The sequence below is a fragment of the Prionailurus bengalensis genome, chromosome A1, assembly GCF_016509475.1.
Source record: "Prionailurus bengalensis isolate Pbe53 chromosome A1, Fcat_Pben_1.1_paternal_pri, whole genome shotgun sequence".
Lineage (NCBI taxonomy): Eukaryota > Metazoa > Chordata > Mammalia > Carnivora > Felidae > Prionailurus > Prionailurus bengalensis.
Genome location: NC_057343.1, coordinates 80,645,810 through 80,673,736, shown reverse-complemented (window position 1 = coordinate 80,673,736; position 27,927 = coordinate 80,645,810). Strand labels below are relative to the sequence as shown.

The following is a 27,927-nucleotide window of genomic DNA, read 5'->3' as shown; positions in this document are numbered from 1 at the left end:
AACCACCGACCCGGATTCAAACTAGAGCATCGAGTTCCGCCTCAGCAGTTTTTTTCTAAACTAAATACCAAATCCCACACGCTGCACATTTTAGAGGCGTTTCAAGGTTTACTCAAAAAGGAGGAGAGATTTTGGCAGCAGCCACGGCAACTGACAAAGGCAGACTGTGACTCCCAAGTTTCAACCGGTCACGGCCGCGCACCTTTTCAGATACAAAACCGCGCAAACGATTTCTTGCAAAAGTGCAGAAAACAAAACCGAAGCGACCCTGGAGGCGCCCCTGCTCGGCCTCCCTCCCCTCCAGATCCCCGAGCCTCCGCCACGAGGCTTTTTTCAGACGCTCCTCGAAGGTGAACTTCTAACGGCCTTGACCGGTGGCTACATTTGCGCACCCGCAGATCAGGGGAACTGCGCGGCGGGGCGAGCGGCCCTCGGCCGGTGGCGCCGCGGGGCACGTGCGTGGGGGAGCAGCTCCCCGGGCTCCGCTTCTGCGGCCGCGAGCCGCCCGAGCGACCCCCAGGCCGCGCCCCGCCCCAGCCCCGCCGGCAGGACCCGAGTCCGCCGTCCAGCGCAGCGGCCGAGGGCGGGGGCGCGGCCAAGGCGGGGGCGGGGTCAGGGGGCGGGGCCGGGAGGGGCGTGGACGTGACCAAGGGGGCTGTGACCACGGGGCGTGGCCTGGGAGCGTGGCCGGGGCGGGATCCGGGGCGACCCAGACGGGTTCGCACTGCAGCGGTCTGGAAGCTTCAGGTGGGCGCCGGGTTGCGTTCCCCGCTCCTGTCCGGGCTCAGACACGTGCCTCCTCTGTCGCCCTCCCAGGCGTCTGAGCGGGAGGACCCCGGCGGGTCTCCGCAAATTCGGGGTCCTCGCGAGCCCTGGTCCCCGCGAGTCCGGGTTCCCGCGAGTCCGGGTCCTCGCGAGTCCCGGGTCCGAGCGATCTGGGGGCGGCGGCCGGCTGCTCCAGCGGCTCCCGGGGCACACGGGCCGGACGGGCACGGAGAGCAGGAGACGGGGGCCTTCCTTCGGGAAGATGAGGAAGCCCGACGGGAAGATCGTGCTTTTGGGGGACATGAACGTGGGCAAGACGTCGCTGCTACAGAGGTACATGGAGCGGCGCTTCCCGGACACGGTCAGCACGGTGGGCGGTGCTTTCTACCTGAAGCAGTGGCGCTCCTACAACATCTCCATCTGGGACACGGCAGGTGAGGGTTGCCGGCACCCCCCCCCCCCCCCCGGGGCCACTGTCTCGGGGCTCTGCGGAAGAGGTGTTTCCGGTAGGAGAGAAGCATCCCCCAGGACCGGGGTCTCCTAGGGCAGGAGTCCCCAGGGCAGGGTTCCAGTGCAGAGTCCCGCCTTGGCACGACATGTGACCCCATCTCGGGGGGGTCAGACCCCTAGTCACAGTGCGAGGCCGCCCTTGGCCCCTCTCTGTCCCTACTTGGTCTGTTTTGCTGGCGGGGAAAATGCTCAGCCACTGGGTAGGTCTTAGGGACAATATAGGTGACTTAAAAGCACCCCCCTGTTGTCTCCTGAACCTATGGTGGCGTCTGGCTCCTGAGCCGCAGGGTCCTGTGCTAAGCCTGCTAATGGTAACAATGGTAACCAGGTTCTCATGAACGTGATCTCATGTGATATCCATAACAACCTTGAGGGCTGAGCAAAGCTGGTAAATTACCGCTTCTTTATAAAAGAGGAAGTTGAGCCACCGAGCATTCCCTGCAGGGTTTGGGGAGGGGGAGAGCAGGAAGCAGGCAGAGCTCAGGTCTCTCCTGGGAGTCCCGAGCACATCTGCATTTCCCACCACGGGAATCATCTGCTTGATATCAGTGCTTGGGATGAGCTGGTATCTCCCATGGGGGGGTTCGAGGTAGTGTTCTGTAGAAGCATTTTTAAGAGAAGTAATGAGTTATTTTTTAGTGCATGTAGCGTTTGTGATTTTTCCAAAGGAGGGATGGGGGTCTTGATTTAGGCTTTTAGTTTGTTAGCCCTGCAAAAGTTCACTGGCAATTATAGTTATTGCTATAGTGGCTATGGTATATATAATATATTGCTATAATAGCCATTACGATAGAATTTATCTCCTTCTCCATGAAAAGGAATCAAATGCTTGAAGTAGGTAAAGGAACTGTAAATAGGATGGCAAATTTTCAGGGAGCGCACCTTCTAGAAGCCTGAAACTTGCAGGTCTGACTTTTTTTTAGGCCAGCACTTGAAGAAGTGATCAGTATACCCTCAGCTCCTGTCTAGAAAACTTAACTTACTAGCTTGGGCGCACCGTTCTGCTAAGTGAACAAACTTAGAACTAGTTCTGTGTTTAAAATGGAATTCATGAAGTCTACCCATGTACATCTACCCTTCTCCCTCCATCCTGCGTTTTCTCTTTGAAATTTTTTTAATGTTTATTTTTGAGAGAGAGAGAGAGAGAGCGCGAGCATGAGGAGGGGAGGAGCAGAGAGAGAGGGAGACACAGAATCCGAGGCAAGCTCTCCGAGCTGTCAGCACAGAGCCCGACGCAGGGCTCGAACCCATGAACCGCGAGACCGTGACCTGAGCAGAAGTCGGAGGCTCAAATGACTGAGCCACCAGGCGCCCCTTCATCTGCAGTTGTTTCTTGTTGTTTCTTGTGTATTCTGGCGGTTAATGTCTGACTAATCGATTTGCAACTGTGCCGTGGGAACAGTCTCCCAGGTACGAATGTCCCGGTCCCTGCTCTTCTCCAGCTCCAGGCTGCAGGGAGGCTCCGAGGTCGTTTACCTAGGCTGACTTTCTAGCACTAAGCGCTGGTAGGGACAAAACACAAACTCTGGAAGTCAGATCAGATGAAAGTGACTTGTCTGTCTGGTGTGCCGCTGGCCCCTCAGATCCTTCAGCTGACTGGTCGTCGTTGGTGTACAAGAGGATAGCATGGGACTGGTGTTGCAGTCCCACACCGAGAAGCCCTGTAGCGGCTGCTGTCAGAGGCTGACCTTAACCGTGTGGCGTGGGGTCTCTGGGACGGGAGCTGACCTTTGGTGTCGAGCAGGCATTCCCGGCGTCAAGGGTGTATGAAGTAGCAAAGTGATTTTGACTGGCCACTTTCTTCAGCGACCAGGACGTGATGCAGCCGGAATCTTGAATGCTGGGGGATTTTGTAAGACAGCAGATGTCACGTCCCAGACGTGCTGTCGGGCTCCCAGGGGTGGCGACTCATTTCCTGGCTGCCGCTTTCTTGTTCCTGGAACTCAGCGTGAGCTCGGTCAGCCTCCCGGGGCAGTGGGGGTGGCCGGGCCGCGTGTCCACATTGCTGCCCTGTGTCCACAGGCGTAGGGTGACCGAGGCTGGCGTTCAGCAGTGACACGGGCCATCTCTGTGCCTGGCACCCCAGCCACTGTGGGGTTTTGGGCAACTTGGAAGGAGATGCCCACATGGGTAGAGTCCAGGTACCTTTCCTTTATCTTTGTTGAATTCTGGAGGGGAGGCTACTTTCTTCCTCCTCTTGCCTTGTTCTTGAACTTTCTCTCCATTCCACAGATGTCGTTTGTTAAAGTTGTTCACTTTACTTTTTGTAACCAAGGCAGAGGATAAGGACCCACTGGAGGCTGGCTGAAGGGTGCCCTTGGTCACAGGAGGCGGGTGGGGTGGAAGTGTGGGGCGTGCGGGGTATCAGGACACCCGAGGGTAAGGCTGAGAGTTGAGCTCGGAGAATCTCACTCTCGTTCTTTCTGACCGGAAGCACCTGGCGGCTTGCAGCTGGAGAGGGGAGGGGAGATGCGCGAGGCCGGTGAATGGGTCATCTTACTCAGTGACACAAGAGGCCTTCGGAGAGGGAAAGATCACTTCCAGGTTAGGGACGGGGCAGTGGAGACCGGCCGGAGCTGAGAAGGGTCCAGACTTTGGTCCGGTCCAGGCGCCCTGCATGCATCGCCTTGGCCCTTCCTCACTCCGACGCTTGCCTAGTCGGGCAGACAGAGGTGAGGCTTTCACTGCGAAGGTTAGGTGAGTCCTGGGAGCAGAGGACGGTTTGCCCGGAGACGAGAGGGGCCCCCGCAGAACCCGCCACCACTCTCCTCTCCGTCATTTCCTCATCAGTCTCCTGCCCCGTCTGAGCAGTCTGAAAAGACGTCGCCCATCATTCAGCAAATGTAAACCTGGCCCCTGCTACAGGCCTGGGGCCGCTGCTTCCGCGGGCCTTCAACCCCAGAGGGGCACAAGGAAATGAGTGGCATCATTTCACATCTGGTTATTGTCTAGAAGAAAATGCAAGATGGGGAAGCGACCGGTGTGCCCCAAATAAACTGCACCCACAGGGCCCGGGAAGGCTAGATGCCCCCTCATTTATTCCTCCCTCAAGGCTGTAGTCCCTGGAGGGGGGCCATGCGGCTCACTTTTGCACCCCCACCCTCTGTCCTGGGAAGACAGAGCACCAAGTCCCCTTTCCTCCACCTCCAGGGAGCAGCTCCCATTTCCATCTGAGCTCCCACTGCTCACACGCTTACCGTCCACGTTTCCTCCTGCTGGCTCGCGTGGCCTCCACAGATGACACGGGTGTTCTCTACCCTCCCTGCCTCTCCGAGGCCTCCCCAGCGGGGCTGGCAATAGCCGTGTCCCTGCGGGTCTGTGCCAGGCGATGCGGGCTCTGCCGTCTTGACTTCTTCCAGCCTCTGCCGCTACCCGGATCCAGAGCCCCGCCAGCTTTGTCACAGCAGCCGCTTTGTCACGGCACCGAGTCTGCTCTAGGATTTTACTGCTGCTCCGACAATTGCCACCCACTTAGTGGCTTAGAGTACGCGGCTCAGAAGTCCTACCTGGGTCTCACCGGGCTGGAACCCAGCTGTCTGCAATCCGCGCTCCTCTCGGGAGGCCTTGGGGGAGGGTCTGTCCCCTCGCCCTTTTCCAGCTCCTGGAGCCTGCCCCCTCCCCCCCAAATTCCTCATCTTCCACTCCCAAGGCCAGTGGTGTCTGTCATCCTCGCTGGGACCCTGACTGTCGTGCCCCCTCCCACATTTAAAGGACCCCTGTGATTTACCCTGGGTTCATCCAGCCAATCTCTCAGCTGGTTAGCCCCCCCCCCCCCCCCCCCCCCCCCCCCCCCCCCCGGCCATGTAACTGAACATAGTCACAGGCCCCAGGGGCTAGGACTTCTTTGCCGGGGAGGGAGGCTGTCATCCTCTGCCGGCCGCAGCCCCTGACCACACGTGTGATTTGGTGGCTCTCCTCTCTCTCCACCTCCTTTTCCTCATCTATAAATGGGGACAGTTGTAGCACCCACCTAACGCGTTGTTAGGAATCAATAGGTTAATATTGGCAAAGTGCTTGAACGGGATCTGGAATGAGGAAGCACAGTGTTCGTGTTTAATGAGTAAACAGCCATCCAGTGCTGCGCGCTTCTGGCCGCGATTACCACCGGCAAGCATGTCACCGAGGGACAAGAGCGGCTTGAGTGGGCCCCCAGTAAATAATTCTGCACTAAATGGAGAGCTCAGAGAGACGGGGATTCCGAGCAGTTGGTGTTATGACGATAGCTTCATACTATATAGCGTGACTGCTTTGTTCTTTTTTTCTCTGGGTTTCCTTGGCTAATTGGGATCTTTCGTGGTTCCTGATAAATTTGAGTGTTTTTCCTACTTCTATAAAAAATGTCATTGGAATCTTGACAGCGATAGCATTGAATCCAAAGGTGACTTTCGGTAATAGTGACATTTTAACAATATTAATTCTTCCAGCCCATGAACACAGAGTGCCTTTCCATTTATTTGTGTCTCCTTCAATTTCTTTCATCAGTGTCTTGTAGTTTTCATCCCAGAGATCTTTCATGGCATTAAATTTATTGCTAAGGATTTTATTGTTTTTTTTTTTTAAGTCTTTTTTTTTTTTTTTTTTTTTTTTTTTTAAGGGGCACCTGGGTGGCTCAGTCAGTTCAGTGTCCAACTCTTGGTTTTGGCTCAGGTCGTGATCTCATGGTTCATGAGTTCAAGCCCCGAGTCAGGCTCTGTGCTGACAGTGATAGCTCACCCTCTATCTCTCTGCCCCTCCCCTACTCTCCCTCCCTCTATCTCTCCCAAAGTAGATAAACATAAAGAGAATAAAGTCTTTTTTCTTTAAGTTTTTATGCATTTTGAGAGAGAGAGAGAGAGATTGAGAGTGAGTGCATGTGCAAGCGGGAGAGGGACAGAGAGACGAAGAGAGAGAATCTCAAGCAGGCTCTATGCTGTCTGCACAGCCCAAACCCTGGGATCACAACCTGAGCCGAAATTAGGAGTCAGATGCTTAACTGAGCCACCTGGCTGCCCCTATTTTATTGTTTTTGATGCTATTGTAAGTGGGATCAGTTTATTTCTTTTTCAGAAATTAGTCTATGGAAATGCTACTGATTTTTGTATGTTAATTTTGTGTATTGTATTCATTGACTGGATCTCACAGTTTTTCTGGTTGAGTCTTTAGGATTTTCTCTTTATAAAATTAAGTCACATGCAAACCGAGGCAATTTTACTTCTTTCTTCGCCGTTCTGATACTTCCTATTTCTTTTTCTTGCCTGATTGCACTGGCTGGCACTTCCTGAACTGTGGTGAATAGGAGGAGTGAGAGTAGACAGCCTTGTCTTGTTCCTGATCTTAGAAAATAAGCTTTCAACCTGTCAGCGCAGAGCGTGATGTTAGCTGTGGGCTTGTTGTGGATGGCCTCTGGCATGTGGCGATGTGTTCTTTCTGTGCCTAATTTTGTTAATGATTTTTATCATGAATGAATGTTGAGTTTTGTCGAGTGCCTTTGCTACGTCTACGGAGATGATCATCTGATTCTTCTCTTTCATTTTATTAACGGGACATGTCCCATTGATTGGACCACCCTTGCATCCCAGGGTGGCAGTTGGTTTTAAGATCATTCCCTCGAGGGGCGCCTGGGTGGCTCAGTTGGCTAAGGGTCTGACTTTGGCTCAGGTTACGATCTCAAGGTTTGTGAGTTTGAGCCCTGCATCGGGCTCTTGGCTGTCAGTGCAGAGCCTGGAGCCTGCTTTGGATTCTGTCTCCCTCTCTCTCTCTCTCTTTGTCTCAAAAATAAATAAAAACATTAAAAATTTAAACAAAAAACATTAAAAAATTAAACAGCTAGTGATTTCTCTTTGTCTCAAAAATAAATAAAAACATTAAAAAAAAAAAAGAACTTTCTCTCGAATAGCTTCAGTGCAGCCCAGGAGAAGATGCTGCTGTCCTGGGTTATGAAGTCATGGTGCCTGTGACGTTAGCTCAGAGGTCCTGGCCGCCTGTGCAGAGCCCAGGGCCTCGGCCCGGTCTGAAGGATGGGGTGGCACACAGTGAGGATGCCCCGTGAGTGCGCCCTCCTTGAGGACTGTGAGCCCCCCGTCATTTTCCTTCCACTCTGGGTAGAAGCCACGGCCCCCTACCCCCACATTTAGGCAGCTGCTCCTACATCCGGGGAACCGTGGCAGGGATGCTTGTCCCAAGTGAGGTGGGTTCAGGTTGGAAAAGATGGCGGTGCCGTGGATGAGCCCGAGGGTGGTCTCTGGGACAGGGACCGCACCGTTGCTCATCCTTGATACCTTGGACTGGCCTGTGAGGGCCATGTGGTTTGGACAGCCTCAAGGGATCGGTGCAGAGCAGGTGCACAGCCTGTGCAGAATGTGGAACCCACGGTGGAGGACTCAGATCTCAGCTGAATCTTACCGTATTCCCGCCTGCTGAGTGGTTTTGGTGGTCCTGATACCCTCTGCCCAACAATTGGTATTTGTGTGCCGGGACAGCATCTGGGGAGCTACATCCGCTTCCTGTGGATGAGCAGACCCACCGGGCCCTCCCTGGTCATCATGAATAAAGTTTTATTGGCACACAACATGCTCTCACACTGTCCCGGTAGAGCCCCGTTGTTGCAATAGACACCATGTGGCACCGAGAGACGAAAGTGCTTACCCCTCCTGCCCCCTCCTGCAGAAACTAGGCCGACCCCCGGTTTCGGTCACCTTGAGCGCAGACTGCTTCTCTAAAAGTCTTTTCTCTGGTTGCACAGACTCCCCACAGAGTCGCGCATTCCGCGGCGATTTAGGAAACCCTGATCAGTTCCACTCAAGCCGCGGCCGCGCTTCCCTGTGGGTCCTCTCGGGGCTAGATGGGGATGCGGGTGGGGTCGGAGGTCAGCTCCACGCGGGCCCCGACAAAAAATAGCTCTTGGAAAAATAACCTTAGTTTACATGCGAGATCCGGAAGTCACACCTGCAAAGCCTGTGTTGTGGGGGAGCCCGTATCTTTGGAGGTGGATCCACGTCTATACCGCTACCGTGCACTTTGAGTGGGCGCCCTCCGCGTGCACGGCCTCTTGCGCAGAATGCCTGTGTTTTCTCGATCAGAAACAGTGGCCTGAATATGAATGTGGGTACTAAGACAGGTGGAAGGGAGCCGACCCCGGGTTCAGCAGGGCAGACAAAGCGCCATTGTGCTGAGCGACTTCAGAGCACAAAGCGAGCCTGTGAGCAGTGCGCGCGCTGGGAGTCAGCCCAGAGTCCGCCTGGAGGGGGCGCCGAGGACTCTGGGGGCGGGAGAGGTATTTTCGGCTGGTTAGTGTGGTGTCCATTCAGGAGAATTTAACTAATTCAGGTCAACCATGCTCGTTAACTAAGCCTGATCGCATCGAGCGTCTCTGGAAGATAATTCCAGGCTTTATCATTTCAACTCGGACTTGCCTGCCCGCTTGCTTTGTCGAGACTTCACATAACTTCCCTTTCTGTGAAGAAGAAATCTTAACCACAGTTGCCCACATGTGTACAGACACACAAGTTTAAAGGGCCGTTCATTCTTAGAGGAATGGCTTCATCACCTGCTGACAGATTTTCCCGGTCCTGCTGTCCTGTGCCCGCTGGCCGAGGAAGATCCCAGCATTCATTTCTTAATTTTTTTTAATGTTTATTTATTTTTGAGTGAGAAACAGAGACAGAATGCAAGGAGGGCAGGGCAGAGAGAGAGACACGCAGACACACAGAATCGGAAGCAGGCTCCAGGCTCCGAGCTGTCAGCACAGAGCCCGACGCGGGGCTCGAACCCACGAACCGTGAGATCATGAGCTGAGCGGAAGTCAGATGCTTAACCAACTGAGCTACCCAGGCACCCCAACCAGCATTCATTTCAAAGGTGGAGAGAAGGCAGGCCAGCTCGGGATTTCTGGGTCCACAGAGTAACACAGTGGTAGGCTCCCTGGGTTCTCTTTTTGCCTCATTTATCCCAAACTTGGAGCTGAAGAAGCCAGCAACCCAGAAATGCCAAAGGGCACAGACAAAACAAAACAAAATTAAAAGCCTGTTCTTCCACCAAAGGATCAGGAAAGGGGTGGCCTGGTGAGGCAGACCTTTTCAACAATAACTGTGGTACTCCAGTCAAACACTCAGAAAAAACCGGGGCACCCCCGTCCCCATCATCAAGGTGGGAGCCGGGCTTACGTCCCCACCAGCTGCTGAGGAGCCCTCCCCGCCGTGTGCCGGTGGAGGCTGCATGGGGAGTCTGGACTTCTGCCTCCACCGGCCCCAGTCCCGGCCCCCCCCCCTGCCCCCCGGTCCCCCACTGCTGGGGTGAAGGATCCAGCTCAAACGGGAGATTTAAGTGAGACCCGGTATCTCGTAGCACAAGACGGAAATGTCCAGATTTCAATACAAGAGCCGCTCTTCGTACAAGCACCGGGAAGATCTGTAGCAGAGTCGAAAGCGACAATCGCTGGATGCCAGTCCAGAGCTCTCATAGATGGTGCAGTGACCAACAAGGACTTTAAGGCGGCCATCCTAAGCATGCTTCGGGGAACAATCCGGAGCCCTTAGACCCAGGAAACAAAAACAGAGAGCCTCAGCAGAAACAGATTTAAAGGAGACCCAAATGGCAATTTCTGAACTGAAAAAAAAAATGCGATAACCCAGATAAGACGCTTAGTGGATGGACTCAGCAGCCCAGCGGAGGGGAGAGAAGAAGGAGCCGCGAGCTAGAAGACAGGGCAGTACACAGCACCCCAGCCGTACTACAGACAGCAGCTGGGGGAGGTGAGCAGAGCGTCAGGGACCCGAAGGCCTGGAGAGCCAACACTGTGCCGTCAGAGTTCTGGAAGGAGAGGAGGGGAGTGGGGCTGACAAGGGGCCACCAAGGGAAGAAATCTTGGAAGCAGCCGGAGGGGAAAACAAATCAGAGTGACAGCCGGTGTCACATCAGACACCATGGTGTCAGAAAGAGGTGGCTTCTGTTTTCAGGTGCTGAAAGTGAAGATGCAGAATATTGACACATAATTCTCGTCCGTCGTCAGTCCCAAACAGTGACTCTGGGAAGACGTGGTTCTTTAAAAAAAAAAAAAAATTATGTTTATGGTTTTTTTTTTTTTTGAGAGAGTGTGAGCAGGAGAAGGATGGGGAGAGAGGGAGACAGAATCCAAAGCAGGCTCCAGGCTCCCAGCTGTCAGCACAGAGCCTGACGCAGGGCTCGAACTCACGAACCTTGAGATTGTGATCTGAGCCGAGTCGGATGCTTAACCGACTGAGCCACCCAGGCACCCTGGGAAGACTTAACTTCTGTTGCGTTTGCACCAACATTGACTTGGGACTTTTAACTTGTCCTGTTCTTTAAGTTATACCTATAAATGCTCTTTCATACTTAATATGCTATTTAGGCAAACCTGGGATGTTCCCGCCCCCTCCCCCCCTCCCATGAATTTTAAAAGCTTCTGGCTTTGTAGTTTAAACATTGGCAACAAGTTTTGTATAGATAATAGCTTTGGCAAAATTGTCCTGGTTTTGTTTTATTTTTTAGTAAGGCTTATTTTTTTTTTTAAGTTTATTTACTTATTTTGAGAGAGGGAGAGAGATCAAGAGTGAGCAGCGGAGGGGCAGAGAGGGAGGGAGAGAGAGAATCCCAAGCAGGCTCTGCGTTGTCAGTGCAGAGCCCGACGTGGGGCTCGAACCTCCGAGCTGTGAGATTACGGCCTGAGCCCAGATCAAGAGTCGGACGCTTAAATGACTGAGCCACCCAGGCGCCCCTTTCCTATATATTCTTCGGAAGTTCTTAATTTCATTAATTAATGGCCTTTACAGGCATCAAGAATCCATCCTGGGGTAGAGTAACAGTTACACCTCCTACAGGAAGCCTTTTTGTTCAGGTTATACCAGAAACACATGCCTGTATTTGAAAGTAAACATTCGGGAATAAAGAACAGATCGAATGGCATGATTTTGACACTGTGTTGGCCCATGAGCTACCCTGCAGTCCTTCAGGGAGGCACCATCACAGATTGTGGCCAAATAATAGCTGCTGCTTATGTAGCGCTTACTGTATACGCCAGGGCCGTTCCCAGCTCTGTGTGTGTAGCGCTTACTGTATATGCCAGGGCTGTTCCCAGCTCTGCGTGTGTAACACTTGCTGTATACGCCAGGGCCATTCCCAGTTCTGCGTGTGTAGCGCTTACTGTATACGCCAGGGCCATTCCCAGCTCTGCGTGTGTAGTGCTTGCTGTATATGCCAGGGCCATTCCCAGCTGTGTGTGTAGCACTTGCTGTATACACCAGGGCCGTTCCCAGCTCTGTGTGTGTAGCGCTTACTGTATACGCCAGGGCCATTCCCAGCTCTGTGTGTGTAACACTTGCTGTATACTCCAGGGCCGTTCCCAGCTCTGTGTGTAGTGCTTACTGTATACGCCAGGGCCATTCCCAGCTCTGTGTGTAGCGCTTACTGTATACGCCAGGGCCGTTCCCAGCTCTGTGTGTGTAACGCTTGCTGTATACTCCAGGGCCGTTCCCAGCTCTGTGTGTAACGCTTACTGTATATGCCAGGGCCGTTCCCAGCTCTGTGTGTAGCGCTTACTGTATACGCCAGGGCCGTTCCCAGCTCTGTGTGTGTAGCGCTTACTGTATATGCCAGGGCCGTTCCCAGCTGTGTGTGTAACGCTTGCTGTATACACCAGGGCCATTCCCAGCTCTGTGTGTGTAACGCTTGCTGTATACGCCAGGGCCATTCCCAGCTCTGTGTGTAACGCTTACTGTATACGCCAGGGCCGTTCCCAGCTCTGTGTGTAGCGCTTACTGTATATACCAGGGCCGTTCCCAGCTCTGTGTGTGTAGCACTTACTGTATACACCAGGGCCGTTCCCAGCTGTGTGTGTAACGCTTGCTGTATACGCCAGGGCCATTCCCAGCTCTGTGTGTGTAACGCTTGCTGTATACACCAGGGCTGTTCCCAGCTCTGTGTGTAGTGCTTACTGTATACGGCAGGGCCGTTCCCAGCTCTGTGTGTGTGTTAACCACAGGGTCACAACCTGGGTCAGTCTACACAAAGCCCGGAAGTGGTTGGACCGGGCAAACTGCCCAGGGTTTCTGCAGTTGGTCACCCAGCCTTGTGTGTCCTTCACTGAAACGACATCTAGTCTAAAGGGACAGTGACCTCGTGAAGTGCTCTGTGCGAGGCGCAGTCTGTGCCTACACACGACGTGATGATGTGCCAGCGTGCGTGTGAATGTGGACGCGGTGTTGCACCCAGCAGTGGTAGGATAAACATATCTCCGGGGCCGCCGGGTAGGGGGGCGCTCAGTCAGTTAAGTGCCTGACTTCAGCTCAGGTCATGATCTCACGGTTCGTGGGTTCAGGCCCCATGGCGGGCTCTGTGCTGACAGCTCAGAGCCTGGTGTGCTTCTGATTCTGTCTCCCTCTTTCTCTGCCCCTCCCCCCACTTGTGCTCTGTCTCTCAAAAATAAATAAACGTTAAAAAAAAAATTTCCAGCCTTTGGGCCACGGGTCTCAGGACGGGATGCATGCATCAGCAGGCCTGTCATCCACTCTTTCCCACGGGGAGTCCCCTGAACCTCGTACACCTGTCTTCATGTCTGAGATGGCACTCTCATTTGTACTGAGCCGGTAGGGCAGTATAGCGTTCGACCTGTCCTTGAGACAGAGGTCCCGAATCTGTCACTCCCCTGACTCAGCGGTGCTGTTTCTGGGCAATCTTGTTCGAGAAGGGCCGGTGGGACGCCTGCTGGGCACCGTGGACCCGTCAGCCTCTCTTGGTGACCGTCCAGGTCTCCATGTCTGGGTCCCAGAGCAGGACAAGCACGCCCTGTGGTTTGTGGCACTGAAGGTCATCCCGTCCTGTTGGCAAACTCCCTGGGTCCAGAAGAGCCTGTGTGCCGGGAAGCCACCCAGGGCCATGTCCCCGCACGTGTCAGTGCCTTGCTGTGCCCTCGCTGGAGGCGGAGTTTTTGCTCAGAAACAGAAGGCCGATGTGTGACCGCGCGTCTTGTGGAAAGCCATCGTCTTGTGGCGTTTCTTGGAGTGACGCGTCCCACCTGAACAGACTTAGCCGTGCCCACCTTTCCATGCACAGCTGCGCTGGCGGGCTCCGCAAATTTTTATTTATTTTTTAGCTGAATCAGTTGGGATGCTTTTTAATGAGGATTTGTCCTTTCCGTCTCTGAGTTTCAGTGACCTTGTCCTAAAATTGTGGTAGAGAACCTGGTTTACAGGGTTATGCTGAGGCTTAATGAGGATCGTGGATGGGAGGGGGGCACACGGTGGCTCCTTCCTTTCCCTGGTGCAGAGTAAGAATGCTCAGCCTGTGTAAAGGGGGCGGGGGGCAGGTGGCCAGATCTTTCCCTGCACCTTTCTAGTGGCTTTTCTCTGACAGGCTAAGGAATGACTTTTGGGATTACTGATGGGTGTGGTTTGAGTTGGACATTTAATTTTCATGTATTTTGCCATATGCTGACTTCCAGCTTCAGCTGAAGACCAGACTATCACTGTTTCCACGGAGTCAGATTATCCAATAGGAATAAAGAATTAAAAAAATGGTAACAATTTTGGCCAAAGTCCAGGTATGGTAATCATTAATTGCTTAAACGTGAAGAATGGTGGATGTAAAGAGGCCCTTTTCTTAACATTAAAGGGCGTATTTTATAGTCTCTTACTGGGCCCTTTGCACATATTGCTTTGTGCTTGTTCTTGGGGGGGTGGTGGTGGTGAGGGTTTTGTTATCTCCCCGACTTTGCGCTGACTCTCAGTTCTGTGCTCGTCCGAGCTCGAGGAGTCCGGTGTGGCCACCGCCAAGCTCCCTCTCATTCTGTGTCTCAGGGTGAACAGTCGGTTGGTGTGAACCGTCCATTCACACACCCAGTCGACACTGCGCTCCTGCTCGGGGGCTAGCAGTGACCGTGGTGGTCTTTCCTCCTGGGAGCTGAGTCGTGGAGAGGGATGGTGGCTGACAACTTTGTGCTTGAAGGAAAGGGTGGGCTGGTGGAACGGCACTGATCGGCCCCGGTTTGGACTTGAGGGTGTGGTGGCTTGTTGTCCCCCGTGGAAAAGAGAGTTCTGGCTCCTTTGCACATTAACTGCCTCATCCTCTGTGTCTTTCTGTAACGTGCATCCTGTGTTACGCAGTGTTCCCATTGTGCGTCCTTACACGGCTGTCTTCTTGATGTCTTCAAGACCTCTGTTTGCCTCCCTCATTAAATGAACTAAATAACTAAGTAAAGAAATAAATAAAGATCCTGAATGTATATTTACTAAATTCAACGAACTAAATAAAGATCCCAAACATATATTGACTTTTTCTTTTTAAAAGTAAGTTCTAACGCCCAACGTGGGCCTGAACTCATGACCCTGAGGTCTAGAGTCGCATGCTCCACCAACTGAGCCAGCCAGGCACCCCTATATTTACTTGTCCCCCCAAATTTTTATTTAAATCCAAGTTAGTTAACATACCATGTAGTATTGGCTTCCGGAGGAGAACCCAGTGATCGTGTCTTACATATGACACCCAGTGCGCATGCCAGCAGGTGCCCTCCTCAGTGCCCATCACCCTTCTAGCCCATCCCCCACCCAGCTCCCTCCAGCAACCCTCAGTCTGTTCTCTGTGTTTAAGAGTCTCTTATGGTTCACCTCCCTTGCTCCCTGCTCCCCGCATATGTTCATCTGTTTTGTTTCTGTATTTACTTTTTTTTTTTTTTATCTGTTTGGGAGTCATGATTTTGCCCTTCCCTGAAAATTGCCTTTTAACATGTTTCAGAGTAGAAATTGCTTAAAAAAGTGCTTGACCAAATATCCTAGTACTTTTCCTAACAGAATTTAGAGGCCTGCCCTTGCCGCTCAAACACTTACTGCCTGGCATTTTCGTACACAGGCCATTCATTCTGCTGCTGGTGTTAGGAGCGGCTGACTTCTTGGGGGTCCTTGAGCAGCTGTGTGAGCGCTCTGGGCCTCTGCTTCCAGATCTGTGAAATGGGCACCCAGATAGTGAGGAGAACAAAGTGCCCGTGTGTGCATGTGTGGGTACATGCGTGTGAGTGCATGTAGGTGTACGTGTATGTGTGCATGCATGCGTGTATGCACGCATGTGTGTGCACGTGTGCGCGCACATGCTTGTGCGTGTGCACGCATGTAGGTGTACGTGTCTATGTGCATGCATGCGTGCATGTGTGTGTGCATGCACACGCATAAGTGTGTACACGTGCACATGTGCATGTATGTGCATGTGCGTGTGTGCAGGTAGGTGTACATGTGCACAAGGGCGTATAAACATGCATGTGCGTGTGTGCATGTAGGCGTACGTGTCTATGTGCATGCATGTGTGCATGTGTGTGTGCGTGCACACGCGTGTGTGCACGTGCATGTGTGCATGTATGTGCATGTAGGTGTACGTGTGCACACATGTGTATATACATGCATGTGCATGCGTGCACGTGTGGGCGCACGTGCGTGCATGCATGTAGGTGTATGTGTGCATGTGTGTGCGTGTGCGCATATGCGTGTGTGCATATGTGCATGCCTGCGCGTGCACAAGATGTTCTGCCTGCACTTGGAGCGAATCTCAATCGAAGTTTGAACTGCTCTCACAGCAGTTCTCAGAGGGAGTGAGACTTGGTTAGCAGAATCAAGGACACTGGTGAGGACACTGAGGCCCCTGTGTCAATAATGGAGCACAGAGGAAGCAGTTCTCCTAAACCACGAGAAGCCAGACTGAGTGGAGGATGTTTTAAATGCTTCCTGAGTTTATATCATAACTAGAACTTATCTTTTTAAGTTTATTTATTTATTTTGAGAGTGCATGTGCACACGAGCAGGGGGAGGGGCAGAGAGAGGAAAATCCCAAGCAGGCTCCTCGCTGTCAATGCAGAGCCTGATGCAGGGCTCAAACCCACAACTGCGAGATCACGACTTGAGCCAAAATCAAGAGTCGGACTCTCAGCCAACCGGGCCTCCCCGGCACCCTCTATCCTAACTGGAACTCTTCTGCTGTGAGGATCTTGCGTTATGAGTAGCTGGGAACAGTGTGTGATTCACCTATCACAGGGCCTTGTGAAGTAGCAGTGTGGTCCCCTGCAATTGTAGAGCGTCTGAGGACACTTTGTTCCCACTTTTCAAAGCGTGTTGACCTACTTGCTTAGCTCTGCACCTTTTCTACAGCAGCTGCGGAAGCACATTCCAAACCGAATTTTTTCTTATCTGATAAACTCTGGTTGGTTACCGCGTAGCCCAGGTCCCTGCTGCTCAAGAGTGAAGCTCTTGGTGAGTGGTGCCTTTCAGCTTTCCTGGGTTGAACCCCCTGCAGCCTTCTCCCCCCTCCCCCTGGGGAACTAGGACCGGGTGCAGAGTCTCAGGAGAAGGCACTGGAGGGGTGTAGTGTAGAAATGGCAAATGCAGGTTTGAGTTGCATCGTTGGGTTAAAACTGTATCTGGTCCTGGGTTGATGAGAGCTGCCCTGGATCCCTCAAGGCTTTACAGTCTTGCTTCCCAGAGGGAGGTCTGTGGGCTGGAAGAATCCAGCAGAATCCAGGCCCCACCGAACCTCTTGAATCAGAATCTGCATGTAAACCACATCACCAGGTGATTCTTGTTCCAGGTGGACAAGAATTACTTTGTGTTTGCTGCAGCTACTGCAGAAATGAGCTGTGAAGGTGCAGACAGGCAGGGATTTGGCCGTTTGGGTTTTCCGGTGTTCTTAGTAGGTGCTTTGTTTTACGTACAGTTCTATGTCTCCATCTCTGTCATCTACCTATGCTCTTTCTACTATCCTCTCTCTTTCTCTAAGTATACACAATTTTTCTTAAAACCTTTTTTTTAAATGTTTAGTTATTTTTGAAAGAGAAAGAGACAGAGCATGAGCAGGGGAGGGGCAGAGAGAGAGGGAGGCACAGAATCCAAAGCAGGCTCCAGGCTCTGAGATGTTAGCACAGAGTCTGACGCAGGGCTTGAACTCAACAAACCTTGAGATCATGACCTGAGCCGAAGTCGGACGCTTAACTGACTGAGCCACCCAGGTGCCCCAGACAATTTTTCTATTGTGGTAAAATACACAGAACAGAATTTATCACTTTAATCAAGTATGTAGCTTGGTGGCACTGAGTACATTCCCATTGTTGTGCAGCCACCATCATCTCCAGAACGTTCTCCTCTTCCCGGCTGAAGCTCAGTACCCATTAAACACCAGCCCCAGGCCCCCTCCCTCTGGCCCTGGTGGCCCCCCTTCTGTGTTCTGTCTCTATGAATTTGACTGTTCTAAGTAATTATTTAGAAGTTTTACGTTTATGTACACTATAATATTCTATTTAAATATTAAATGAGCTCCAACAAAATATTTCAATGTGATTGATTTCAAAGGGCTTTTGCACCGTTCCATGGGTGAAATAATTTCCAGGAACTCCCAGGTTGACCTGCCATCCGCAGAAGGCATTTCTGGTTTACGGTATCTGTCAATGAATAATGTACTTTCCAGGGACTTCTGTGAGAACATACCCAATCTGTTGAGCAAGAGATAGCTAGACGTTGTAAACATCTAGCTGTAAACATCTATCTGGATTCCTTAGAATTGCTCAGAAAAGGTTTAATGTGCTTCCCTCGGGATGGAATTAACAGAAAAGCAATTGTTCTCTGCTGTGTATTTCTCAGAGGACTTTATATTACGGAGAAGAATAAAACATTGTTCTGGATCGCAGAGCTGTTAGACATAACTGGGGTATTTACTGAATGGGCTACTCTAGATAAGAGGCTATTCTAGATAACTTGATATTTCGAGAAAGCTCTCTATAAAGTTAAAGAGTTTTCTTCATACGCTGTTTGCAGTTGAGTCTCGACTTTGAAACAAGTTAAAACTTGCTTTAAAAAATCTGAAATAAGGGCGCCTGGGTGGCTCAGTCGGTTGAGCGTCCGACTTCAGCACAGGTCATGATCTCGCGGTCCGTGAGTTTGAGCCCCGCGTCGGGCTCTCTGCTGACAGCTCGAAGCCTGGAGCCTGTTTCAGATTCTGTATCTCCCTCTCTTTCTGACCCTCCCCCATTCATGCTCTGTCTCTCTCTGTCTCAAAAATAAAATGTTAAAAAATAATTTTTAAAAATCTGAAACGATTTTAGTCCCCTGCTTTAATAAGTAGAGAATTTAGCAAATAATTGAATTTTTCTTTCTTTTTTTTTTTTTTAAAAAAAATTTTTTTTTAACGTTTATTTATTTTTGAGACAGGGAGAGACAGAGCATGAACAGGGAGGGTCAGAGAGAGGGAGACACAGAATATGAAGCAGGCTCCAGGCCCTGAGCTGTCAGCACAGAGCCCGACGTGGGGCTAGAACTCACGGACCGCGAGATCATGACCTGAGCCGAAGTCGGCCGCCTAACCGACTGAGCCACCCAGGCGCCCCAATAATTGAATTTTTCTTTGTTAATCTCACTCTAAGAGTTAATTATCACAGGACAACAGAATATCTGTTGGAGGTAAAAGAGATTGGATTAAATATGTTGGTATGTGAGAGGTTTTTATTAAAAGCTAAATCTGTTACGTAAGTGTATTTTCTTTGGAATTGCCTCTTTCGTAATATTAGATTGCTAAAGATCATATCTTTATTTGAATTACTTGGTTTTATTGCTGAATTATTTTTAGTACACTCCTGTCGGAGGAGAGTGAGGCAATTTGAGAATTAAGCTCTAGTTATTATTATATAACCTTAGTAGTTATTTCAGAAAGCCCAGTTGGTGAGTCACAGACAGAGGATTAATTTAGGTGCAATTAATTATTTGGTTCACTTGGGCATACGACACGTTCGCTGTTTTTGGTTGAGTCTTCAAATTATCAAACAGAAACAACAGAAATGACACGCGTGCGGGTTTGGGTAAAAGCACAACGTGTGTAAACAAATTCATTTTTCTGAAACACCCTTCCTGTGCCCCATATGTTGTTATTCTATTAGTTGGAAATCATCGTGGGTTTGGACAAGAGGAAAACGCCTCCTGTAACAGGCTCGGGTCTTTGTCTTTAAAATGTTATTTAATCCTCTCTTTTGTTGGTGTAATTTATTGGTGTTGGGCTTTTAATTCTTCCTCCTGGCAGAAAAAAAACCCCATTAATATGGAGTGGGGTTTTTTTTCCTTTTAAATTCCTACTCTTTGATGTCCAGCTGATGGCTATTGGCTCGGGTCTTTCCCTGCAGTTTCTGGGAGGTTCTGTGAGCAGACGTGTGAGCGAGACCGGGCTTCGCCCTGCCCGTGGAAGGGCCTGGACGCACAGTGCACGGTGGTCCCGTCTGTCTGAGAACGGCAGACGGTTCATTCCCACCCGTCCACACTGCCGCCTGGCTGGGAGGGAGCGTCTGTCCCCCGGGGAAACCAGTTCTTCAGATGCCGATGTTTCACTTTTTGTGCTTACCTGGCCTCTTTGGGGCTGCTCGCTTTCTGATAAGAGGATGACAGAAATCAACCCGTTTCTTCTAGATTTTGAAACACTGGCATTCTTTTCTCGAACCCTGAGCCTCCCCCTGAGCCATGCTCGTGTAGGATTTGGAGCTGGCTCCTGGGAGCGGGGCCTCTGGACCCTGATGGCCGTGGCCCCTGCCCGCGTGCGGTGCCCGAAAGGTGACCGAGCGTGTGCGGGCTGTGTGCAGTGCCCACAGAGGTAGGTGCCGTGACAGTGTTGCTGCTGGGGGTTAATACCCCGTGTTGTCGCATAAGGGCCCGAAGAACACGCGGCCAAAGCAGCCCCCCACTCAAGGGGTCTCCGTCCCCTGACCTGACCCGCTTTGGATGGGTCACCTGTGCTTCTGACGACAGGTGTCAGGACCGCTTCCCTCGTGGTGCCTCCGGGTGGATAAGCGTTAGTGTCTCGGCGGTTACCCTCTCTTCTTTCTCGAGTTTCTCTAGCAAGACGGGCAGCCGGACCGGGGTGCGCGCTCCTTCTCCGGTCGATCAGATCAGAGGCCTGAGGTCCTTCCCAGAGCAGTGTCCGGTCGGGCTCAGCTGCGGGACGTGTTTTCAGGAAGCTGGCAGATTTGCTGACCTTGCTGGGGACACTGCGTGTGCATGGGCTGGGGCACGTGCGGTCACTGCCGTCGGAGCCCTCCCGTCCACTTCTCTGCCGTGGGCCACTGCAGGGCACAGATGCCCAGTTTTTCTCCTGTGCATGGAGGGGGCGGGAGAGGCCCCCGCACGTGGGTGTGCTTTGGTTCCGTCTGTGACTCCTGGCCTCTGTGAGAGGCGAGGCCTCGGCCCGTGGCCCTGTGGCCTCTGTGGACCGAGTCCTGTGGCTGCCACACGCTGGGCGGCTTGCAATTCCCGGTTGCATCCCCGTCCCGGATGAAGGTGTTCTGGATCCCGACTTTGGAAACCCTGTCTGTCTTTCCCGTGTTTACTGTTCGGGTGTTGAAACCCAGGCAGGGAGGCTGGTGTGTTTGTGGGTGTGCGCTCTGTCTCACAGGCAGCACAGGGGCTCCCCTGCTGGGTCTACGTGTAGCGAGGGAGGCGGTGGGGCCCGGGAGTGGGGCGGACCGTCCTCAGCGAAGAGGTGAGCCGTTTGGGTCACGGCGACCCTTGCCACTGCTGGAAACCCCTTTCAGGACACTTCCCCTTTTCCTGTGGACAAGCAGCCAGTGAGCTGAGAGAATTCCTTTTTACTTTTTTAAGTTTATCTATTTATTTTGAGAGAGAGACAGAGCGAGCAAGGGAGGGGCAGAGAGAGGGAGAAAGAGAATCCCAAAGAGGCTCCATGCTGTCCGCGCAGAGTCTGTTGTGGGGACTGATCCCACGAACCGTGAGATCATGGCCTCAGCCGAAATCCAGAGTCAGATGCTTCACCAACTGAGCCACCCGGGAGCCCCCAAATTCCTTTTTCTCCAGGAACTCTCGGTCTTTGCTCTTAGGCCTTCAACTGATTGGGTAAGGCCCACCCAAGTCATGGAAGGCGATCTACTTAAAGTCAGTTGGTTGCAGATCTCAAAAAATACCTTCATGGCAACATGTACACTGACACTGGACCATGTAACTGGACAGCACGGCCTGTGGCCAAGGTAACCACACATAGGTATTGCGGGGGTGGCAGACTGGAGCCTCTGTGTGGACAGTGGGTCCCTGGATGAAGTGTCCTTGGGTCTTTGGTGCGCATATATTGTAGAGGCAGCTGCGCCCGGCGCTGGCCTCAGACGGCCAGGCCCTCTTCTCAGCCCGGGAGGTTACGTGCTTCCTTTTTCTCATTGCACCAGAAGAGCTTTAAACGTCTGTGCTTTTGTGAACATTCCTGGGGGTAGCTGTTTCTACGGGCCATTCTCCAACCACGCTCACGATCCATTCAGGACAAATAAACTAAAAAAAAAAAAAAAAAAGAAACAGAAAAAAGAAACAGCTTTCTGATTCTCACATGTTAGTGACTGGCTTTTACTTGACTGTCACCTCTGGCTGCACGTCACATGTGCCAGGGAGCTTCTGACAGGATATTGGTACCGATCCCCCTGTCACATCCTGTTTTATGGGCTCTGGGGTGAGGGGCCCGAGCATCACTATCATTTTGGAATTAATGAAGCAGTACATGCACATGTTTCAAACGTGCAGCCCGCGTCGCAGCGTGATTTCTGACGGCCACACCATGCGTTCAGTTGCTTCCGAGACCGTGTTCAGGGTAAAGGGGGCGGGTGGTCACCTGGCCCGAGGACGGCTGCAAATAAAAGCGAAAGCAATGGAGCAGTTTGTGTCCTGTGGTCCAGAGGCTGCCTGGGACCCCGCGGGCCGCTCGCCTACTTGTGTCCCCGGGGCTGCAGCTGGGTGGAAAAGCTCCACTGATCCCACGCGGCAGCTACGGGACGAGGCGCCCCAGAACGGGAGAAGGCCATCTCTGAAAGTAAGGCTGGTCAGTAAGACAGGGTAGGGGACTGGTCGGCCGCCAGAGTGGCCAACAGGCCCCGGAGACAGTCTGTAGACGTGCTGATGAAGAGACCAGGATGCGGGGGCCTGGGAAGGTGTTTATCCTTGGGTGGGCAGGGCTCTGACCCTCCGTCTATTTAAGCAGCACCGACGCGGGGCTTGGCGGGAGCAGGTGCACGTCTAGGTGGTTCCTGTCCCAGTTATGTCCTCTTGCACGGCCGCCCGCTGGCAGGACTGTCCGCGTTCCAGCGATCGGAACGGAGGCCCAGCTACTTGCCCAGGGTCACACTGTGGGGCTGTGAGTGCGGATAGTCTGTGCTTGGAGCCAGGCTCTCCCACGGCTGGTTAGACCACAGACTGCCCGGTACCTGGGCTCCCGGCTCCTGCGTGTGTGGGCCCCTTGCTGTGCTCTCTGGTCTCAGTTTCTCCCTCTGTAAAATGGGGGGAGGGGGAGGCCCTCTTTGTGCGGTTGCTGGGAGGACCTCGTGGCTGTGTCCACCGTCCCCATGCCGACCCTGCTTTCTCCCGGTCACTGCCCCTCCCCCTCTCCCCTGCCCCCAGGTCCTGGCTGCCACCGACCCCTACTTGGAGTCCACCAACCGGTATTTGTCCCGTGACTGGCTTGTGGCCCTTCTGTGTTCCCTGCAGCATTATTCACAGTCCCTAAGGAATGGAAACACCCCAAATGTCCTCTGACAGATGAATGCATAAAGAACACATGTCTGTGCGTACAATGGAAGATTATTCAGCCTTAAAAAAGAAAGGGTCTGCATTATGTGAGTATGTGGGCGAACGGGAGTGATTTGCTTCACGGACAAGCCAGGATTCCTGGACAATCACATGCGCTCCTGGCCCCCAGCCCCTGCGGACCCCCACGGCAGGGGCAGCCCTGGACGCTTCCTGGAGGCGTAGGAGGCTGGGCCCCTCCCCGGCCTCCTGCCTCCAGCTCGCTGGCAGGCGGTCTGGCGGGGCCACTCCAAGCCTGGCAGCCTGGCTTCCCACCTGGCCTGCGGTTTGGCCCTCGCTGACCCGCACCCCCCTTGGCTGGCACAGGTCAGCCGCTTCCCAGGTGTCCCCAGAATCGGGCCACAGGGCTGTTAGTTCCTCAGTGTGAGCCAAATAGAGGAAACTCCCGGACTTCCCAGAGCCTCGGCTGTGGAGCTGGCGTAGGGACGCAGGCTGGGGCAAGTGGGTGAGAGAGAGAGAGAGGGAGAGAGAGAGAGAGAGAGAGAGACACCCTCCTGGTGGCCACGGGAGGGGAGCTTGTGCCCTGCTGGGTCCCGCCGCCCACGTAGGCCTGGAGCAGGTGTTTCCCATGTGTTAACGGGAGCCTGACCTCACAGCCCAGCTGCGTTCACAGACCTGCAGAAAACTTACGAGGTCTGGAGTTCAAACACCGTGCGAGGCTCACAGAGCCAGTTCTCAAAGGCCGAGTCTTAGGGAGCCACCCCTTTATCGTTGCTGTGTCTGGATGCCGGAAATGCCGGGGCTCCCGCTGGCCCTGGGCCAGGGCTAAATTCAGAACCTCTGTTCCCGGTGCGACTACCCCGTGCCCGTGTGGGCACCGCACTCTTGTGACCGCCTACCCACCGCGGATTGTGTCTAAGCCAGAATGTAAGGATTTCGGGTGCAGAAACCGCTCACTCGAAAATTCTTTGGGTGCCAGGCCGCCACACTCTGTCTGCGTTGGCTCCTGGGCGAGCGGTTGGGTGATCGGAACAGCAGCTCTGGTCTCCTCTCCTTTCAGGCTAGCGTTTGGGATTCTTCCATTCTTACTTCCTTCGTTACTCTGAGATTTTTCTTGGTGTGTCAGTATTATTTACTTTTTTAGTTTTTTAAAGGCAAATCAGACATTTTTGTCTGGAAAGGAAAAGTATTTTCGGCATGGGCTCAAACACAGTTGCCCTTTTGTCCCCAGTGAAGTGCGTAACAGACGGACAGACGGTCCCCCCGGGATAACTGGAATGCCCCTTCACTCTCCCCTCATCGGCCTTGTGGGCTCTGGCATGTGGGGCTGGTCACCTCTCCTGTTGGAAGATCTCACGATGCCTGGATCGTTCTAGATGATTAGTGTCTGAAAGGAGAGTCCTAGTTAGTGGTGGTGGTGGGGAAGCGTTTCTTTCTTTTCTTCTTTGTTTATACATTTTTGAAAATGTTTGATTTTTGAGAGAGAGAGACAGCGTGCGAGCAGGGGAGGGGCAGAGAGACAGGGAGACACAGAATCCAAAGCAGGCTCCAGGCTCTGAGCTGTCAGCACAGGGCTTGAACTGTCGGGGCTTGAACTCACGAACCTTGAGATCATGAACTGAAGTCAGACGCTTAGCCGACTGAGCCAGCCAGGTGCCCCTCTCTCTCTCTCTCTTTTTTTTTTAAATTTTTCTTAGTGTTTATTTATTTTTGAGAGACAGAGAGAGACAGCATGAGCGGGAGAGGGCAGAGAGAGAGAGAGGGAGACCCAGAATATGAAGCAGGCTCCAGGCTCCGAGCTGTCAGCACAGAGCCCGATTTGGGGCTTGAACTCACGAACCGTGAGATCATGAACTGAAGTCAGACGCTTAGTCGACTGAGCCAGCCAGGTGCCCCCCCCTTTTCTTTTTTTTAATTTTTCTTAGTGTTTATTTATTTTTGAGAGACAGAGACAGCATGAGTGGGAGAGGGCAGAGAGAGAGAGAGGGAGACCCAGAATATGAAGCAGCCTCCAGGCTCCGAGCTGTCAGCCCAGAGCCTGACTCGGGGCTTGAACTCACAGACCACGAGATCATGACCTGAGCTGAAGTCGGACGCTCAACCGACAGCCACCCAGGCGCCCCTCTCTTTTCTTTTTAACTAATGCCTGCTGTTCCCAGTTTTAAAGTTGGTTTTTAAAGACTTCTTGACCATCGTCTCCCAGGGTGGGTCCAGAAAGCGACCGGAGAGCACAGCTGAGTTTCTGCCTGTTGGCACGGGGCGTCGTTTCACGGGAACTTGTGATGAGACGATCTGTGTCAGGGCTACGTCGTGCTGATGCTCACGGGCAGGAAGGCTGTTCTGTGGGTGCTGGATTCCAGAGCACACGCCGCTGGTCAGCAGGCGGCCCTGGGAAACTTGCTTTCTGGCACATCACTTTGACCTTCAGCATCTCTGCAGGGCGGGACACGTCCCTCCAGCGCCTGCCCGACCGGGCCTGGGCGGCACCTTCTCCGCCCCTCCCGCTCCGGATCATTTTGGGGGGACATGTGGGGCCTTGCTGGACAAGAGGGGAGCCCTGGCTTTGGGTCTGGCTCTGTGCGAGGGGAAGTCAGCTGTCAGGTGTAGGTTCACGCCGTCTTTCTCAGCAGGCTGCTCTCCACCCGGAACTTAAAGTGAGGCAGTCAAGGCCATTTCAGAATAACTGGGGATTGGGGTGGCAATTGGTTGTGTTTCTTTGGTCATTTAGCTGAATGAAAACTGGTTTATTGGCAGAGGACATGTGCTTTATGTGAATATACGTGTGTAGGTAACAACCTGCCTTCAGCCCATGCTCCTGAGACCCCCCGGGCCAAAAGTTCTTCCTTTCTTTTTTGTCAGGGATCCCTTCCTACCAGGTAGTGTGAGCCCATGACCCTTTCTCTGAATACTGGATTTAAATGCATGCAGGGGCGCCTGGGGGGCTCGCTTTCGATCTAACTCAGGTCCTGATCTCACAGCTCGCGGGATTGAGCCCCGCCTCGGGCTCTGCACTGACAGTGTGGAGCCTGGTTGGGATTCTCAATCTCTCTCCCTCTCTCTCTGCCCCTCCCCTGCTCATGCTGTGTCTGTCTGTCTCAAAATAAACAAACTTAAAAAAAAATGCATGCATTAAAATTCAAAGCTTCTCGGGGCGCCTGGGTGGCACAGTCGGTTAAGCGTCCGACTTCAGCCAGGTCACGATCTCGCGGTCCGGGAGTTCGAGCCCCGCGTCGGGCTCTGGGCTGATGGCTCAGAGCCTGGAGCCTGTTTCTGATTCTGTGTCTCCCTCTCTCTCTGCCCCTCCCACGTTCATGCTCTGTCTCTCTCTGTCCCCAAAATAAATAAAAACGTTGAAAAAAAAAATTAAAAAAAAAAAATTCAAAGCTTCTCTTGGAGACCAGGCTTCCTGTAACAGCAGGTCCAACAGCTGTCGTTCCAGAGCAGGGGGTGGTGCCCCCGGGTCCCTGAGGGCCTGGACACTCACTTCTTTTTATTTTATTTTTTAGTGTTTATTTATTTATTTATTTATTTTTCAACGTTTATTTATTTTTGGGACAGAGAGAGACAGAGCATGAACGGGGGAGGGGCAGAGAGAGAGGGAGACACAGAATCAGAAACAGGCTCCAGGCTCTGAGCCATCAGCCCAGAGCCCGACACGGGGCTCGAACTCCCGGACCGCGAGATCGTGACCTGGCTGAAGTCGGACGCTTAACTGACTGCGCCACCCAGGTGCCCTGGTGTTTATTTATTTTTGACAGAGAGAGAGAGACAGAGCATGAGCAGGAGAGGGGCAGAGAGAGAGGGAGACACAGAATCCAAGGCAGGCTCCAGGCTCTGTGCCATCAGCACAGAGCCCGAGGCAGGGCTCGAACTCACGAATCGCTCGAGATCCTGACCTGAGCCGAGGTTGCATGCTCAACCGACTGAGCCACCCGGGCGCCCTTAGGGATGCTCACTTCTTTGTGCATGCCAGTGTCTCGATCAGGCCCAGCTCCAGCCGCACCTGCATTCGGGGTACGGCTCCATCGTCCCTCTGGGGTTGCCGACCTCGGACGAGAGATAACCTGCATGTCTCTTTTCCTCTTCCGGCCAGGGCGGGAGCAGTTCCATGGCCTGGGTTCCATGTACTGCCGGGGAGCGACCGCGGTCATCCTCATCTACGACGTCAACCACCCGCAGAGTCTGCTGGAGCTGGAGGACAGGTTCCTGGGCCTGACGGACACAGCCAGCACTGACTGCCTCTTTGCCATCGTGGGGAACAAGGTGGACCTCGTCGAGGAGCCGGCTGCAGAGGACCAGCAGAAGGACGGGCGGGGCCCTGGGGTGGCTGGGCGTGGCGGCGGAGTGCCCAAAGCGCCCAAGCAGGTGCAGCCAGAGGACGCGGCGGCGTTGTATAGAAAGATCCTGAAGTACAAGATGCTGGACGAGAAGGATGTGCCGGCCGCTGAGCAGATGTGCTTTGAGACCAGTGCGAAAACCGGGCACAACGTGGACCTGCTGTTTGAAACCTTGTTCGACCTGGTGGTGCCTGTGATCTCGAGGCAGAGAGCCCAGGGGCCGCCGCAGACCGTGGACATCACCAGTTATAAGACGCCCGGACAGACCCCATCTGGGTGCTGTGCCTGATGCATGGGGGCGCCGAGCCCCGGGGTACACGATCGGCCAGGGGATGACCAGCGCGGTCGGAGGGCGGGTGGAGAGCCCAGCGTGTTCCTTAGTGGGGCCGCACACCAGGAGGAGGTCCCGGGGCCAACGCCAGCTGGTGGTTTTGCGGCCGCTGGGAACGGTCCCTCGGTCTGTGTCACTGTGCCGGGAGGTGGGGGGACAAGCGAATCCCCTGCAGAAACCACCCTTCTGAGCTGAGACGCCCAGAGACCGCTGTCCCCTGCTGCCTCTTCCCTAAAAACCCGGCCTTGCCGGAGGCCGTGGCCGGGCTTTGGAGGGCACCCGGCGTGGCCCCCGCACCACTCTTATGTTGTTCTCAGACATTGGTGCCTCCTGGGTCCTACCATTTGGTACTTGTGTCCTGAGGTAGCACGATGATTCTGGACATGTTAGCTTCTACGCAATCAGGAGTCCCTGCTTCGACGTGGGTGCAGCCGTATGAGTGCGCGTATTATTAAAAAGGATTATAGGAAGA

At 53.2% G+C, this 27,927-nt stretch overlaps 1 protein-coding gene across 1 annotated transcript; it reads left to right on the top strand.

Annotated features, from left to right (window-relative positions):
• Nucleotides 1-698: 698 nt before the first annotated feature.
• Nucleotides 699-27,927, top strand: RAB20 (RAB20, member RAS oncogene family). Its single transcript, XM_043576204.1, has 2 exons — nt 699-1,199; nt 26,881-27,927. The coding sequence occupies exons 1-2, from the start codon at nt 1,028-1,030 to the stop codon at nt 27,411-27,413; spliced, it is 705 nt and encodes a 234-aa protein (XP_043432139.1). The 5' UTR covers nt 699-1,027; the 3' UTR covers nt 27,414-27,927.